The sequence below is a fragment of the Salarias fasciatus genome, unplaced genomic scaffold (genome assembly GCF_902148845.1).
Source record: "Salarias fasciatus unplaced genomic scaffold, fSalaFa1.1, whole genome shotgun sequence".
NCBI classification, from domain to species: Eukaryota; Metazoa; Chordata; class Actinopteri; order Blenniiformes; family Blenniidae; genus Salarias; species Salarias fasciatus.
Genome location: NW_021941397.1, coordinates 39679 through 59110, shown reverse-complemented (window position 1 = coordinate 59110; position 19432 = coordinate 39679). Strand labels below are relative to the sequence as shown.

Here is a 19432-nt window from a genome sequence, read left to right as displayed (position 1 = left end):
GTAAGAATCCCACACTGACTGAGTCACAAGCCATCAGCTCTGCAGCGTAATTAGGATGAAGCAACAAGGAAAGGGTGGGAGCAAAGTACCGTGAGAGCACAAGGAGATGGAGGGAGAATAAATGTGAGAGAAGTAAACACATGAAAGCACGAGATATTGCTCAGGGCGAGCTTGCAGGCGGTTTTTAATGCTACTTTGTTAGGACTGTCCGTCTTCATTCAGGGGGCGAAGTCCCCAGCAAGTCTGTCACACTGCTCCTTAATCCATGCACTGAGCTGGGGGAGTCAGAGGGGTTACGCCGGAGAGCACTGCGAGCACGAGTCCACTGAAACGCTCCGGGGTCGCAGTAATTATCACCGCATGTGTAATCACAAGTCACGAACCATTACTCACACAGTACGTCACCTTTTATCACCCGGATTTCTCTTTCGTCGGCAGCCTGAGGTGCCCGTTGTCAATTATTGTGCAAATTAAGAGACAGACATGACTGACTGGATCAATTATTATGAAGTGTTAAAGGGCAGATTTTTCCATTCGTGGAGGTACGTCTGGTCTGTTATTAAAGTCCGTCTGTTTAGCTGATGCTCCGTGTAAAGGTTGCACTGCAGTGGCCTCTGTCATGGCGAGGCGCTGCACCTGCCGGGAACACATAGCTTCTCTTATTGAAGCATTATCTCCCAGCATGGACAGTCAGAACATCTGTAGGAGCACTAATCCTACACAAAAAGCTCATTACTCTCAATACACAAACTCACAGATGAAGACAAGCTTCTTCAGCTAATGTGCTTATTGCAAAACTGTTGTCTTATCATGACCAACATGCACGTCTACTCTCAGATGACACAGAAGTGCAGCGCTCAGTTTCAGCGAATGATCCATTCATGTAAGCCCATCCAATCTGCATTGCATGCTTCAAGCGCAAACCTATGATCTCAATAGTGCAAAAAGGCATATTTAATTATGCACAAAGAACAATTATCCAACCACTGTGTTCGTCCTCATTGGTCCAGTGCTGCTCCCGCTGCTGTCTCTGCTCCCTCTTTCCCCACAGAGGGATGTAATATTAATGAACACATCCAGGATGCTTGTTAGGCTGGAAGTTAATCCTGCTTCTCACTGTCCACGCAGCTCATCTCAGACTGGGCCCCCGTAGGTCTATTTACTAACTGCTTTAAGCTAACAGGAGGCACAGAGGCTGCAGGGATCCTCGGCAAGCTTAAAGAGAGAAGCACAGCCTCAGATTCTGAGGTGGTTGGTTGGTCAGCTGGAAAATATGAAGACAGGAATGAAAACTGATGTGTCTTCTACTGAGTCATGTCAACATCAGAGCTATTCTTCAGGTCCTCTCGTGAACAGAAGCCGATGTAGTGGTTTTGTGGAATGAATGCATGCATAAATGCTTTGTTGACTGGTTTAATTTCACTTTGTTTACATATTTAATAGCCTTTCACAAATATATTTTAGTCCTGCTAGATGTGTGCCGTGGTAAAACAGAGCAAGGTAGTTCATAGTGGGCTTTGCACTACTGAATCCCATCTTGTTGCAGATTTTGCCGATCAACCTACTGATAGCTATGGGAGCTTTGAGCAGCAGGAAATGTTCTCCATGTCCTCCACTTTCACTGGCGTCCACCTGTCACTGCAACGACGCAGGACGAGGAATCAGTGGGTAAAGATACGCTGCTGTGACTGTCGGGATGTGGATGTTCTGACAGAGTTCACTGATTCTGAGAGGAAATGAAATTTCCATAAGGACAGAGTCTGCTTTTCCTTGCTGCCTCACACAGCTGAGGAAACAACTGTCTGAACGTCCATTTTTGCAGACATGAGAGAAGTCATGCTTCAGCCCGAACTGGACATTCGTTCAAGAAGATAAACCTCTGCTTTGTCATTGCTACACAAGAAGAACATATCTAGACAGGAATTAGCGCCTCTTTCCAATCACAAAAAGGACGTAGATACAACATTGTTGTTTTGGAGTCCGCCATCCATTTGAATTTCTCCATACTGAGGATGAACAGAATATATATACATATACATATATATATATATATATATATATATATACACACACATATATATATATATATATATATATATATATATATATATATATATATATATATATATCAAAAACATTCTGACCACATTCTAAATATAATGTGGTCTCCTTCCCGCTGCCTTGAAAGTGCTTACACACTGAGATTGCGCGGTTGTATCTGGCATCAAGATGTTCAGGCCTGGAAAGTGCAAGGTGGGACCTCTGCTTTGCTGGTTCAGTGATTTTCCTTCCCTTTTGTTCTCACCACTAATAGAAACATACAAACTGCAGACCGTGACAAAAGATGCAGGGCTGGAGACGCAGAGACCCGGTCATCCAGCCATCACACGACGGCCCTTCTAACATTTCCCAGGAACATGCTTCTAACAAACATATCACCTTCAAGGACAAAATGTCCACTTATTGCCAAATATATTCCACCCACTAACAACTAACTAACTAACAACCAGGATGAAGAGTAAATTAATGTTTTTCACTTGTCAGACGTAGAAATGTAACGGCTGAATTATTAGCCGGTATGTGTGGTGATTACATTTTTTTCTTCTGCAGATATTGCAAAAAATGCAAAAAAAATGTGTTGCTTAATCATATATATTAAATGAACTACTGTCACTGCACAAATCAATCGTATCATAATTAAATGCAGACACCTGCAGGGACCACGTGTACAAACAGTGGAACAGGCTTCGTCTGTACACATGAGCATATGCTTCTGTCCCTCATTGCCACCCACACACACACACACACACACACACACACACACACACACACACACACACACACACACACACACACACACTGCTGAGGCCCGCTGAGCATGCTGCTCTGTCTGTGATTCACAGCTCAGTGTTTCTCTGCCTTCTGAACCCAGGTTTCTAATCAGAGAATTAGTCGCTGATTCCACTGCCAAAATCCACACAGTAATCCATCTCACTTTGTCCACACTGTGGCTCACACCCCACCAAAGCATTTGTCAGTGTGTATGAAACAGAGGAAGAGAGAGCGAGATAGAAAGAGGGACAGAACAGGGATAGACTGAAAGAGGAAAAGAGATCCCGGCAGCTGGGGGAAATGTGATTTCTGAGTTTCCTGGGTGGCTTTATTAAAGCCTATTAAGTGCACAATGAGCAACTTCAAGTTCCTATACTCTATTGTTTCCACAGACGGAACGTGGTCTTTTTCCCTGAAAGGCTTGGATATATCTATTGCCATGCAGGCTACACTGTTGGTGGTATTATATGACTGTGAGCCGGCCTGCTACTGTGCACCTGATGTTATGGATGCTGTTGTCAGACGCTGGGTCAGGCTAACTGTGCATTCAATGTCCGGCCCCGTCTCTCACCGCGTGATTAATGAGGGAGGAGACGGACAACCAGGATGCATTCTAATCACCTACAAGGACAGGGGAAGATATGGGAGGAAAGACAACGAGGGGCTCAGAGAGCAAAGACAAAGATTGTATGTTGATATTATAATTTGCTTGGAATGCTTTTGTCGGGGACAAACCTGAATTCCCTGCTGTTTTTCACAGATGCAAGCACACGTGATCAGAGACGCTGAATATCCTGACAGCCTGAGAAGCAAATGCGGAGACATGACAGATAGAGAGGGGCCTTACGGGGTTAGGTTTGGCAAGGTTCACTCCAGTGGATCGGGAGGAATTGGCCCATCTCTTTGCATACTGCAATACCCGCAGGGCCTCTCACTCACGATTGTTCATGCTTCTAAACCTGGCTCTCAAAATAAAGTTACTGAACTGTGCAGTTATTGTACACATAGCTGGAATTATCTATGCAAATTTCAAAGCGAGAGCAAGCTTGTGAATACTAATAGTGAAGGATGGGAAGAATTATAGCAGCCAGGTGGAAACGACGCACGAGGATTGATTTGGAGAGACATTAAGGGAAAAAAAAAAAAAATCTCCCTCGATATTCATTTACATTGTTAAGTCTGCAATATTCAGAGGATTCATGGAGTCAAGTGTATTTTGTGAAGAGTTGCAATTAGTTTTAAAATCTCATCAGCCTCATTATTTCTTCCTGTGAGTTACATATTTTCGGATTGATTTTGAGTCTTCTCACCATTTGTGCAGGACTGACAGCATGTTTTTCATTAAGCTGTCCACAGACAAGTAATAATCTTTCAAGTTAATTCTATGTCAGTGTGAGATGGGTTTAATAAAGCCTTGGGTACAAGCGAAGCCAATCTATATGATAAAAGCTTTGGGGCAGTTGTGGCTGTGTGATATGAGCAGTTCTCAAATGCATGAATCTGGAGGAAGGAGGCAAAAACAGAGCATGAGCTTAACTCTTGGTCAGCAGATTAGCGAGTAAAGAAAAGCCAGATGCCTGATGTTCAAAAACACATGGAGCAAGCAAAGAAAAGTCCCAGAACAAGAGAATGAAGCAAATAAAAACAACAACATCAACAAAAGCCTTAGAGTAACACCAGAGAAAGGATAACAAGCAATGAAGAACAAGGAATCACAAATAAGCAGATAAAAGTGGGAACTGTAATGAGAAATGGCAGGATAATAATAAACATGAAGGTCTGATTGTCTAATAAGATGCACATAGAGAGAAAAACTTTGAGGAAGAAAACTCCCACAAAAACTTCTATTCTAACACAGATTTAAAATAAAGTGCAAGAATACTTGCGACTTGCAGATGGATATGTTTTTGCCAAAAGTGCCCAGCTGTGCTCTTACAAGTGTGCTGGTCTTAAAAATAAGTTGTGGTCAGGTGCATTGATGTCTTTAAGGCAGCAAAAGCAACTGTTAACCAACTAAAAGCAGGTGGTGCTGTGTTTATTTTAGATGTTCATACTGCAAATTCTATACACTCTGCTAATGACACACAACAGTTGTGCCCAAACTCGGGGCTGAATTTGCTCAGTTGCTTTCAGTTGCTGTTTTTGGATTCTTTCTGCTGAGTTCTTAAACTACCTGCAGCATCCTGGAACAGCAGGATCTTTATGTGCGTCTGACACACATAAAAAGAGACAGTTGTGTGCATTATGCATGTAGCACAACCGCAACTACGAATGATCAAAGTCAGAAGTACAGGAAGAGCTAACATCCATAACTGCAGCTCTACGTATTGTACTATTGTTGACAAGTTGGCTGTCACACCTTTACTGTTTGTTACACAACAGTTAAGAGCGCGTTTCCATGGTTCTTCAATGCAGCGGGATACTTTCGATGTTCTTAAATTAACTGAGAGATTTCAGTATATTTCCTTTGAACCACACATGCAGCCCGATCATCCACCAGTGGATCAACAGCTTCAGTCTGCATGCTTCAGATCCTCACTGCTTTGTTTGATGTTTTATCTTAAGTGAACTAAGAATAACTAAAAAGTATGTCAAAGATGAATATGTGCACAATATGTCACAAGTAATAGCGCCAGGTCTCAAATAAACCAAGCAAGTGCTACAGAACAGTGCAATATGTGACATTAATTTGGAAGAAATTGAAGGAAAAAAAAAATAAGGCAGCAGACAAATAAACCAAAATAGGAAGTGTACCATGAGAAGACTAATATTTGCTTCGCAATTTTAAATTTCATTTCGTTTTACTGATTTACATTTCTGTGCTCAACTTCTAGATCTTTGAAAGTACCGGAAAGGGGAGTGGGACTCTTTTTAAATCAGGTACGGCACTTTGTGCTACATTTTCTGTATGAAATGTGCCTTCTAAATACAGGCTGATTCATTGGTTGATCAAATGATTCACTGACTGATGTATCTTCAGTCTGCCAAAGCGACAAAAAAGTGAACCAGCACAAAGCATTTTTAATTCTGATGGACTATATTAAAGGGGTATCACAAGGTGAAAATCACTCTGCGACACCAAAGAAGAAGCCACGTGCGCACGTTTTCTGTTCACCTCAAGATGATGAAAATCAATCAAGCTTTATTTATTTGGAACTTTTCATTTAATAAAAAAGTAACACAAAGTGCTTTTAAGGAAAAACTTGAAATAATTTTATATTTATATACATAAAAAACTAAACAAAAATCTTGTCACAACCATCCAGCCCCCACAGTCCCCATCAAGTGAAACTCTCCCAACAGCTTCTTCAAGGTCGCAATAACACTTACGATGAAACTTAGTGAATTCAAACTACATTCCATGCATTCGCAGCACGGAGAGAGAAGCAATGTTTCAGGAATCAAATTCCTGAGTCTCACCTTCACGTCTGTCATGATCACTCTGTAATTTTTGTTTTGCTTCATTGATTTTTGATGGTCTGGTGGTTTTGACAGCATAATTTTATGAACACCTTCATACAAAATCAAACACTACATGGTGTATGTTTTGGTCCATTGTGGTGTGTGTGTGGCCACACTTGAAGCAGTGCTCCTGATCCTCACCGCTCCTGTCTCCACTCATTCCCCTCCTTCTTTCCAGTATACTTTACTTTCTGTGTCCTGTGCTGCTTGCTATGCATCATGTTGGCCCAAAATGACGATTGATTGCAGTGCCACTGCCTTTGTAATCCGCTTAGGATGGATTTTGCATCTAAATCACTTTATTATTTATGTGCCTAACTCTTGCCAATGCCATTTGGAGGCAGTATGATTGGTGATCCATCACACATTATCCTTCGGTGTGGTCATTAATATTGTAATGGGATGGACCTTCACCATGAAACTTCCAGGTAGACGCGAATGCAGATCTCGTCATGGAGGGTCAGGCTACTCCAAATAGGAGTCAACAGAAAGAAGATTATCAGGTGTGCTCGCCACCAGACAGACTCTCCAGAGATGTTGTTAGTTTGCCCTCTCTCCGCCGCCTGCCCGTCTCTGCCGTTCTCTGTCTCTCCTCTGCTCCCGGGTCGCAAAGCAGCTTGTATCTTCACACGTGGCCCCTCTTAGTAAACTATAGGATGTTATTCTATCATTGTCCTTCTCCATCAAGGCTTCATTCGCCACCTGTCAATCACATGTGTCGCCTCGAGGCAGACACACACAAGCACACAGTGCCGCGTCAGAGCAAACCTGAAAGAACTCAGCAGTCTGGATGAGGGAAAACAAGAAGGATAGATGCTCATTTTACCACACAAATACACTCAACAAAAATATAAATGCAACACTTTTGTTTTTACTCCCATTTTTCATGAGATGGACTCAAAGATCTAAAATTCATTACAGATAAACAATATTACCATTTCTTTCAAACGTTGTTCACAAATCTGTCTAAATGTGTGATAGTGAGCAGTTCTGCTTTGCTGAGATAATCCATCCCACCTCACAGGTACGCCACATCAAGATGCTCATCAGACACCATGATTAGTGCACAAGTGCGCCTTAGACTGTCCACAATATAAGGCCACCCTGAAATGTGCTTTTTTTTTTTGCTTTATTGGGGGTCTGGGGGCTCAGAACCAGTCAGTATCTGGTGTGACCACCATTTGCCTCATGCAGTGGAACACTTCTTCGCACATCACCTCATGTTTCAGCAACATAATGCACGGCCCCATGTTGCAAGGATCTGTACACCATTCTTGGAAGCTGAAAATGTCCCAGTTCTTGCGTGGCCAGCATACTCACTGGACATGTCACCCATTGAGCATGCTTGGGATGTGCTTGACCGGCGTATGCGACAGCGTGTACCAGTTCCCACTAATATCCTGCAACTTGGCACAGCCTTGGAAGAGGGATGGACCAACATTCCACAGGCCACAATTGACAATCTGATAAACTCTATGCGAAGAAGATGTGTTGCAAATACATTTTCATTAAAATCTATGGGAATTCGTAAAAAAAATGTATTTCAACTACTATACATAGCATTAAAAGTTCAGATGGCATAATGGTACTAAGTGTACCGTATATCAACATGATCTGGAGGCTCAAGGAATGCTGGGACGCCTCAGGGCAAAGCATTTGTCATTAGCTGTGTTCCCGGAGGTCTACCAAGTCCGGCGAACAGTAGTGTGGAGAGAGATCTTCAAGGGTGAAGAGGGAACGGAGTTCATGACGCCTTCAATCATAATGTCACTGTGACTCACAAGGAATTTCCCAGTCAGCTCTTTGCCAGAGGGGATAGAACGCACAACTCCACACAACAGAGACACAAATATTTATCATCAATGTGCCCATACCACTTTGGAGCGACTGAACTTATTTTCACTTCCTCTGTACAACAGCTCATGTGCAAATACATCGACCTTTAAGACATATTGGACCAGTTCCCAGGGAAATTCTGCAAAAATTTCTACAAGATAGTTGAATAAATACATATTTTCAGATCTGGCCGTTGTCTTCTTGTAACCCTGATGTACCGACACTGGCAGTGTGACTCGGACTCGTACAGTGTCTCACTGACTTCCTCTATGGAAGTCAAAATCTTCATTTGTACAGTATAATGGTTTTCTTGGTGTAGGTTGCACAGTTGTGATACTGCTGGATGTTTGATGTATGGTTTTGACATCGGAATAGCTGAAATAGTGAAGCAGATTTTTCTGTTTTGATTGAAAGATAATTATACTGTAAAAGTAACACTTAGCATAAGGCTGTAACTTCACCAAAAGTAGTTTTCAAAAAAAAAAATATTGCTGTATCTTCACCATTCCAACAGAGACATTGTCATATACTGAATTGTCATTCCAGCTCTGTGTTTTGTTTTGCATTGCCAAATTCATCCTTGACACGCAGCCCCAGTGGTTAATACCTCAACTAAAGTGTTTGCAACCTACTCGAGAACAGCTCATGAAAACATTTTAAAATATACAGAGTTGACATTGACTGTTAAAGGTATTGGAATTCTTGTTTACTCACACTAAGCTCACAAATATTACGGTTTCTCTTTGTTGCCTCTGCCCACACCTGACCTGTCGTCTAACACATGCAGATACTGAGCCCGGTAGTTTACGCCAGAAATTTCATCAACCCAAATACACAGGTAAAACAAAAACGAGCTGATATACAAAGAATGAACTCATATTTAACGACTGAATGCACAGGCACAAGTACGTTTTCACAGTTTGATGTGAGCGAACCTTGGTTTTCTATGCTATCGCACCATGGAAAGACAGTAAAATTATGTTCTGGCGACCCTGAGATATTTATGAACACTTCACACCCACTTTCTAAATGCTGAGCTTAATTTTAGGTGATAATTACAGTTATTATCCCACCAGGCTGAATACAGGGGCCCAGTTCACAGTTAAAGTACCAGTGCAAGATATTTTCATCAGAATAAATAATTAACTGAAAAAGTCAAAAAATATTGTGCAATTTCTTATAATTCTACATTTTATTTTGACCAGATAGTTATGTAATTAGATCCCCAGTCCACTGTCATCACATGTTAGCACTGAAAACAGTTTTTCTTGCAGGTCTCTTGAATTTATCCTGTTTATTGGGGCATGTTTAAAATGTTGTGGCACTACAGAAAGAGTGACAGAGGACAATTTCTTCATCTCTGCTTTGACTTAGAATTCAACATCTGTGCTTTTTGAAGTGCTTTTAGAGAAATTTCTCCATCCTCGTAACTGAATTGCTCAGAGAAAAAGCACGCCAATCAGAGTAGCATCACACATACTGTTATTTAGTAATGACTGCTGTGTTCAGAAACCTAGATATGATCTCATGAACTCCTATTCACGTTTGATAGGGTAATGAAGCATCCATTTTTCATTCGGCGAGGCGAAGAAGGTGCTGCCAGCTGTGCTCTTATGGAGTTTTTCTTTTAATTTGTTCATCAGCTTTATTTCAACCATAAGCACGTGTGTGCACGTGCACACGCACGCACGCACACACACACACACACACACACACACACACACACACACACGAGCCGAGCGACTTTCATTAGAAGCATTTCTTTACGCTCAAATATGTCGAAGCTCCCAGTTTATGTGCATCACAAAGACAGAAATACAGAATACACACATATGAAAAGCTAAACACTGTAATTACGACCAACATTCTCAAATCCAGCGTTGGCAGAAAGCTGTGGCCTTCGACCTGTCTGTATTGTCGGGTGTACATATTAGTTGTCACCACCGCATACGAACCGGATTTCAGCAGCTGAAGAACGATCATTATTCATTATTCCACTGACCGCTGCCTTCTGAAAAACATGCTTTTCAATTGTTTGACTGCATCCACAACTTGTTTTGCTGTATTTCCTACAGCAGGCAGAAGACCATTCTCAGTCTAACCAGCAATGGCAAAAAATACTGAGATATTGGAGTCATGCTTCTTCAATAACAAAAACAGCAATAACAACAAGATGCTAGAAGAACTGATATGCAATCAACTCGCAGGTAATATCACTTTAATGAAGCGTTTTCAGAGAAGAAACTTGATTCTTTGAACTGGTCATTCCCTAACTCTGACTCATTATGTTGCTGATTCATTCCTCGGCCATGTTAATATGAAAAATATCAGCTTGGCCAGATGAGACTAAGGGAGCCCTAATTGTCAATTAAGGCTGTATCTCCCAGTGTTCTCCTGCCACATGACTTGCAGATTGAGTGCTTGCGGTGTGGACAGGATTGCCTCATTTCGAGGTTGGTGTGGAGTGAACTCTAGAGCACTTTCAATTATGTTTGCTTTCTCAACCAAAAACAAGCAATCACACATGAAGAGAGTCAAATGATTCTGCAGCAAACTTACAAATAAACCTCAAACACTCTTATTATGGATATGGCACAGCGTTTCGGCTCTGTCTGCTCGCGAACCTGGTTGAAAATATATTTGAATATCTGGTGTGTTTTTCAGCTTTTTTTCCCTGATTGAAAAACCCAAACTGTCAAACTGAGTGACCTCAAGTAGAAAAGCACTCGAGCTCCCATTAACGACACAAGAAAAATATAATTAACTGTAGCTTGTGTTTTGTTTCCATGGAGAGAAGGTATGAAAATGAAAGTGTTAATTTTCATAATATTTCTATGTTCATAAAATCAGCATGTGATTGACGGTAATACAGCCTCAACTTCACAATCAGGTCTTTCTTTCAGGTAGAGCATCCAACAGTTTAGATGGGCGTGTCCAGTTAATGTAGAAGAGGTACAGCACTATGTTGAGTTGAGGAAACTTCAAGTTCTCGATTAGCAGATTTTCAAATGTCAGATCATTATGGTGTACGACGAGGAGCTAATTGAAGCAATAAAGTCCAGCCTGATTCACCCCCTCCACTGTCAACCTGTGGCCTCACAGTCTGGGCTTCCTAGACCATGAAGTTATTAACGCCAAATATCAAGTCTGTACATTCTATGCAGCAATATGCTACATAATAATCAAGTCCAGCTCTCTGATTGAATATCCACTGTGTGCTGCTGTTGTTGATGAGTGGAAAATCAAATCTCAAACTATTCACTGTTCTGTCACACGGTGATATTTCCACGCCTCTGTTTGAATGACTCAGCAAATATGGAAGAGCCCTACGGATCTATTCATTCATTCAAGCGTCCATTTATACAACATTTCCTCCTGGTTCGAAGTCTGTGTGTCCTCGATTCACTCTCCACCCCTCGCAAAGTTTGAGGCATCCTCAGAGGAAGTGCCGAAATCAAAATATGTAGGAAATATTAGAGCCGCGCACGTACTTGGATATGCAGTTCAGTCTGAATTGTAAAGTAAGTCAATCACACGCACTGGTCTCATCATTCGGTTCACACTGAAATTCAGCTTTATTTACTTTCTGACCTCCATGTTGCAAGCTAGAAATGTTAAAATCCTGCAGTGTTTGGCACCTCCAGGCTCAGACTGTTTTCTTCATATCACATCATCACATTTAAAGCAGGACTGCTTTGGAAGGCATGGAGCAATAACTTAATTCTCCATGCCAGTAAAATATCTCATCGTGAAAAGTAATGCGCCTCTGTTTGAACGGACGATTGAGCTGCAATCTTTGAATACAGTGAGTGATTTGTTCTCATGCACACTTTAACTGACAGCTCTGCTGGTAAACAGTAAAAATAAATAAATAAGTAAAGACATGTCCACAAGCACAAACATGTATCCACAAAAAAAAAAAAAAAAAAAAAACCCACAGTGGGCACTTTGAAAATAAAATCAAAGTATGTGGACCATGCAGTATCAGATCTGCTTCGGAAGCAGCAGAGAGTGATGGTATCAGAGCAGCGGTGCAAGACGAATGCAATAATAAATAACTTTTGTTTTCACTTCCAAAACACGCCATCATTTCCAAATGTTTCATATCAGGGTAGATAACGCTCACAGTTTGAGCTTCAGGTTCTAAACTCATGACCTCAGGACACACACACACACACGCCATTTTGTCAAATAAAAAATCACTTCTATTGCCTTTGACCACCAGCTTATCTAATAACAATGATGGTTATTCGTATATTTGGTGACTTACACGTCCCAGACACCCAGCAAAACAGAAAAAAGAAAAACTCACTCCAATCAAACTTTAACAGCTGTGTGTCATGCAGTTTTTCACTGAACAATGAGTTGGAATATTAAAATGTAATCATTTTCCTCCCTATAGGTGTGAGCATCTTGACCTGATACCTTCAGAATGATTTCAGAGTGGTGGTATCCTGGAATCTGCCGTGCTGTATCTTTGTAATTTACCTCAAGGCTTTACAAGGTGTCTTATCAAGATAAGTACTGAGACAATGGCCTTCACAAACAAAAGTAATCCGACATTCAGATCTAAATGGCAGCTTTGTTTGCTCCTGGGCATAAACTCAGACGCTCCTGATTTTTTTTTTTTTTTTTTTTTTTTTAACAGTGTTTCTCTAAATGTTCTCACATTGTCTAGAAAGTTACCTTGAAACTCAAATCTTTCAATCTCTCAAATACTGTACCTCTTGGCCAAAAGCAAAACAAATGTGAAGAAAACACATTTCTCAAACTTTTCACAAGCAGCCACAAAAACAACTCACTACAAAGTGTATGTACAGTAGAAAATCAATGCTTGCACAGCATAATGCAGCTGCATCCCGCTGTACTTAACATATTCTCTTTGGCTCCAAATAATATGCCACAAGAACTTTGGCACACTTTCTGCAAGTTGCTGCTTAGTAACTGTTAAAATCAAACTGCGCTCACATCTACGAGCGGATCAGTTCAAGGATTCAGCTGAGATTTTTCTCCAAAACAGTGTGACAACAAACACAGACACTTCAGCATTTAGGAGCCAAGGGATGTTCTAAACTAAAAGTCTCAGAGATGCCGGAGGCGTTTTGTGTTCCCAAGAGAGACAATCCATTCCTCCAGCAAAGATCAGGCTTAACGGAACATTCTGTATTTCAAGGGGAAAGTTTTTGTGAAGTGCAGCGCAGCTTGCATCTCACTTGCCCCTCATAAGTTCCTAATGACATTTACAACGCAAGCCAGTGATGCGGAAATATTTCTCAGAGGAGAGGAGAAGATAAAGCGAAGGAGGACTCACCAAGAGACTGCCCAGCGATGATACGGGCATTTTCTCCCGCCACGGCGGCCCGGGCGTTCCTCTCATTGATGTACTGTACAAAGGCATAACCCTTGTGCACGGAGCAGCCCACTATCTTGCCGTACTTGCCGAAGATGACCTCTATGTCAGTCTTCTTGACGATGGCTGTGTTGAGGTTGCCGATAAAGACTCTGGAGTTGAGGGAACGAGGGTCATTCTTGTTGGTCACGTTGCTGGTCTGGGTTTTACCAGTCATTCTCCTCCTGTTGCCCTCCTGCGACACGGACAAAAGGGGGGGAGGGGGACAGCTTTAGAGGTTGGACAGGCCAACGCCAGCTAACTGTGCTCCTAAAGGAAACAAAAAGCCCCAATGTGTCTAAGATTAAACAGACATGATGGGCATTTGACAATGCCACATCTTATTTATTCGCCTCACACTGTTCTTTATGAAAGCAGCTTTTAATGCCTGCATGTGATACTCACCTTATTGACTACTCATGTCACGTGTTTGTGAATTTGTGAAACTGTTAGCTTGGTAACATGGCATTATTTCTGACTGTTGGACATGAACAGATGCTAAACACGTCAACGTGTTGGGCTGATGAGCAATCCAACATCACAAAAAGTGACATAACTGCATCAGAGTGTCATAGGAACGAATCAAAATAAATGAAAATATGCTAACACGATGCTATAGTTCACGGTTTAGCCATACATTCATTTTGATTTTTATTCATTTTTAGTCAATACATTTTCAATTTAAAGAAAGTGAAATCATGACAGTTAAACAGCGACAAAGTGTATCATCAGGAAAATATTTTCTCATTCCATTTCATAATACCATGAAAAGAACCACAAAAACACACTGAGACACTGTTACACTAGAAGCATGTCCATTAGAAATACACACACACCATATTCTGTTTTTGGCCATTGAGACTGTAATTGTTGCAGGTTTACCGAAGTTTATGCAGTGAATACAATATAGAAGGTTACTGGTCTGTCAAGAGGTGTCTTAAGCCTCATTTTGCATAGTTGAAATGCTCCCACTGGATGGCTCGTGAGAGCATTAGAAGGAGCAACAATATGTGGATGTCGCAGCAGTTTGCTTTGCTTTGTGAGAAACCAAATACAGTCAGTCGCAGAGCTTTGCTATCTCAATACCCATATTGTTGCATCCCTAATGCTTTGTGTGTCATTTCACTGATCACCGAATGCGTGGGCTGTAATTCATGTTACAGTTTTATTCAGACTGTTTTATGCTGTCAAGTTATCAGCATACATTATTCTTAGCTTTTGTATCTTCCCCTGCAATTATTTCCAAGTGACCTTTTCAGAGCTTGAATGTGACTTTTTTTTTTTTTTTTTTTTTTTCAGGAAAGATGATTGGCTGTAACGTCAGGGAAATATGACTACCCAAGGAAAGGATGCACACTCATGAATGAATGTTTAATTACAGTTATCATGAAGCTGATCGGCAGGGAGAAAGATATATCCCACACATTTTGCATGGCCTTTTTTTTTTTTGGCTTGATTTTCACCATAGTACAAGCAAACTGTTTTGTTTTTAGAGCGGTAAAAAAAAAAACAAGCTTTAAATACAATTTATATTTCTAAATGGATTACACTTAGTGCATTAAAGACTGTGAAAATCATGAAGAAAACACTGAATATTTAATATTTGCCCGTTCTTAGTCTCTGTTCTGTGTCCCTGACACACAGTGATAACAACTATTCAGCTTTGAGTCGAAGAACCTGAATAATGGATCCAATCCTCAGTAAATAGGATTAGTAACCAAGGTAACACTGATGTTGTTGGAATATTGTGCAGGCACACACACACACACACACCCATGAACACACAAATCCGTTTTCTCACTCAGTGTAATTTTTGCGGTGCAAGAAGCTGCAGATTCCTACAGCTCAGCCTCTTTGACACTGTGTTGCCTCAGTCTCTTCACAATTACATAATGCAGTTTTTGTGTGTGTGTGTGTGTGTGTGTGTGTGTGTGTGTGTGTGTGTGTGTGTGTGAGTGTGTGTGAAGTGCTGTACTGTAATAGGTTTGTTCAACAAATTACATGGCATGAGATTATGTCAAGAATTCAGTGACAGGATGTAATTCACAAACTGAATGATGACTAAACTCTGCCCTGAGGTTGCTCCCTTCTGAACCAACAGAAGAAGAAGGAGGAAGCTACCCAGTCATCCAAGAAACCGGGGCAGCCATGTCATTTACAGAGCAGATATTCTCTCTTGGGCATCCATTACACTGCCCGCTCCTCATTCTCTCTTTGCACTTGGCAACCCATGTTTTCAGTGTGTAAAAGTCCGAGGCTCCTTTCTTTCGACTGTTGACGCTTCCAAACCCTCTCCGGGTGCGTTAGGACTGGTGTTTACAGTTCTGCATCGCTGTGTTCTTTCTCCATGTGGGTGTGCGAAGGAATAAATTGCTGCTCGCCATCTTTCATGTGGCCTTGACATTTATCAGCAGAAGACGCTGAAAATGAACGGGGGGCTCGGGCACAAAGACATACATGTGCGAACACAAATGAGCAGCACAATGACCGGCTAACAGGAGTTTAAATCCTCCGTGTGACACCCAGCCTGTATTGATGCTCATGGCCGGGACAAGCTGGGAACATGACAAATCAAGGAAGAAGCATTACATTTCCTCTGCCTGTCAGATAAATCAGGTGAGGGGATTGGTCCCGGATCCATCTTACAGCTTCTTACGATAATATTTCATGTTGTCGTCTTTGTTGTTTTCTTTCGAATGGGACATTAATTTATTCCATCAGTGCTTTTTCTGCTGACCTTGCCTTTAAGATATTTACAGCCTCCATTAGGCTTCTCCTAGGAGGAGATAGTGTCACGAGGAAAAACATCGGCGAGAAACATAGGAAGTGATAGGCACTGGGAACGTAATTGGCAAAATAATTGTTTTCAAGGGCTTGACATTTGTTATCGAAAAAAAACACAAAAGAGGAGCTTCATCCTTGAAATGCAGTCGGCAACCTGCTTTTAGTGGAAAAATGATGACCTGGTGCTCAAAGCCCACTTTTAAAAAATGATTACAGCTTCTACAGGACTGCCTTTTGTCAGTTAAGAGCAGAAGACAGATAAGTCTTTATTTTCACTTTCATGCCAGCGTGGTTGTGTCAAAATAGGTGTCACATTTTTCAAAAGGTGGATGTCTCCTTCTGGAATGAAACACTTTGCTGTTCTGGCATAACAGCGTGCTCTGCTTTGAATACGACACAAAACAAAATCCCAATCGCATGCCAACGTAAAAGAAATATGGATAACGTGAGGGCGAAATGGCTCCAAGGTCATTTAGTTGGCAGCACTGCAGGATTGTTGTATTGCTTGAGTGAAAGGAAAAAAAAAAAAAAAGAAAGAGGATTTAGTGCAGAAGGAGGCATACCACGGAGCTCTCCCGTGCTCTGTTATGCATTACGCCCTGCTAGACAGGATCTTAAAAGGTTGTTGTTTGGGTCCGGCCACCTGCCTGATTTATAGGCATTTTCTCATGGAGGGAGTGAACTCATTGAATTGATTCCTTTTGTAATTTCCGACCACTCCACCACTGTGCATTGCTCTTCGCCATGCCTCAGCCACTCTGCTCTGATTGTTGCCTAGGCAGCTTGACATGGTGAGGAAAAGCTGGAGGAGCTGCTCACTGAAACAGAACAGAGGAGCGTAACCTGATACACCTTTTCCAGTGGTATTGCCTCCGTGTACTGCAGGATTGGGAATAATTGCTTCATGTATTCCTCCCATTTATAGCTCGTCCCGACGTTGCTCTGTCGGTCTGACTGTTATAGTAAGGGGAAGAACTGAGAAAAAAAAAAAAAACAAAAGGAAGAAAGTATTTGTAAAAAATCAATGCCTCTATTTGTATAGAAGGTTGCAGAGCATCTCGGTTGTGCAGCCACCCATGTTTCTGTGTACTCTTGTAAATTGTGGTCAGAGGGTGGAACTACTCTGCCCTGCAAGGACAGAATGCAGCTAAAACATCTTGTCGAACGTGAAGCCAAAAAAGAAACAAAAAAAGCAAAACAACGCTGCGATTCAGTTTGAAATGTACAGAATAGAACATAAACAAATTAAATGTCGTATAGGATACTACATAACACGTTTCTACCGTCATCATGAAAAATGACTATAGCCTCCGAGACAGCGCCATCTAAACCTAATTTCTGCCACATTTTCAATCAGATGCTGCCCTTTGGCTTTATGAGTCAAAGTGCACGTTGCAAGGCTGCAATGTAGCAAGACAGCCGCAACAAACAGGGTCTATAAAAAGGAAAGAGGAAGGGCAACTCTAATTTTTTTTTTTCCGGCCAAGGGTGTGTAAAATGTTGTAAATGTGAAATAAATTTTGGTCTATGAGACATTTACACAACCAGTTGTTTATGGCTATCACAACTCATTATAAAGAGGACTTTTTTCCAATAAAAGAAGCTGCACAGAGGCGGCGAGTGAGTTAAAGTGAGCACACAAAGTAATTTGTGCTTTAATGTACGAAGAGCTTTGAACATCATTTGGAATTTATGCTTAGGAAATATATTGAGGATTATGAGTAAGTTTTATCCCCTCATGTACAGCCACCTCAGGCAGCTGAACGGTTTTGTTTTGTTTTGTTTAAATCAGATAATCTATATCAAAATACACCACAAACAGTAACAAATAAATAAATATTATCAGCAAAAAAAAGCCTATGTTGGTCAAACCCAAAGCTATATAAAAGAAATGTTAGTTCTGCACTGAAATCCTCTGGTAACGACAGAATGTACAGAAAGCTCCATCACCCTTCAACCCGTATGTATTTGGTATTACAGTGATCAATAGAACTTTATATAGTTATTCTATAACTCTGTTTATTATTAGTGATTAATCATTTTCTAAAAGTCTTCACCAGCTTTGAAGTGTGTTGCAGGAAGCACATGACAAAAGGCATACTTCAAGCATTTCTCATACAGGCTAATGGAGAACATGCAAACTCCACACAGAAGGATCTGGGAGCATTCTTGCTGTCATGCTAACCTTTGTAGGAGAATTAAAACATCTAATAAATGGTCAATTCAAGTTATAATGTTCAGTCATTTTCTTGCTGATGTGCAACCAGCTGATTCACAAGTTAGCTTCATTTTCTTTACAAGGTCATCCGATGTCAGCATGTAGAGCCGTGTCCGCGTATTCAACATTATGTTTGCTAGTTAAAGTTGGGTTTTGGAATCCGGCTCGTCTCTACGGCTGATTATGATTTCGTGGACAGGATGTCAGAGCTGAGCCGAAGTGTGAGGGGCAGAGTATCTGGAAGCCAGGAGCTTCTTGGGGCTGTTGTCCCATGGAGCAGGTTTGGAGAGGCTGGATTTATAATTCTTTCAGAGGTAGATAGGAGGAAAAGCTGCCTCATGTGGAGAATTCTTTGGGATGTTCAGGAGTGATAGCGAGAGGGATTGTGAGGCTGGCCACAGGAAGGGACAAGCTGCAGATGGAATATGGCTTCTGTTCACCTGATCTGTGAGGCAAAACATGGTCAGTCTATTTCCCTACTCTGTACTGTGGTCTTAAACATTGAGGCTTGGCCCAAAAAAATTTACTTCAGATACAGTCAAGGGGTGGCAACCTCAGGATGTTCAGCCATGCAGAAGAAACTTTAATGAAAGCGATAAAAAAAAAAAAGGTTAAACCTGTTTCTAGTCAAAAATGGACACAAGAACCTTTCAGTTCGGTGAAGAGAAATACCTGCAACTAAAGTCCCAGTTTTTTTTGGTTGAAATGTGCTTTTTGTGTTCAGTCCAACAGCAGTTTTGTATTATAGATTGTGGAGTTGAATCATCAAAAATACAATGTATCACACCCAATAGGTGAGAGTTAATCGAAGCACTGTGTGAAAGTTAAAAACAAACATAGGAATATGTGTCATTCCACATGTTCATGGGGCCTCCACCCATTCTGAAGGATTCTTAAGGTGGGTTTACCAT

At 41.3% G+C, this 19432-nt stretch overlaps 1 protein-coding gene across 4 annotated transcripts in view; it reads right to left on the bottom strand.

The window, feature by feature from the left end:
* ralyl (RALY RNA binding protein like) overlaps positions 1-19432 on the bottom strand; it is a 98046-nt gene that overhangs the window by 43778 nt on the left and 34836 nt on the right. For all 4 annotated transcript variants that reach the window (XM_030087715.1, XM_030087716.1, XM_030087711.1 and 1 more), the window contains exon 2: positions 13442-13715. In XM_030087715.1, coding sequence (XP_029943575.1) covers positions 13442-13697 — 256 coding nt within the window. In that variant the 5' untranslated portion in view covers positions 13698-13715. The remainder of the gene's footprint in view (positions 1-13441; positions 13716-19432) is intronic.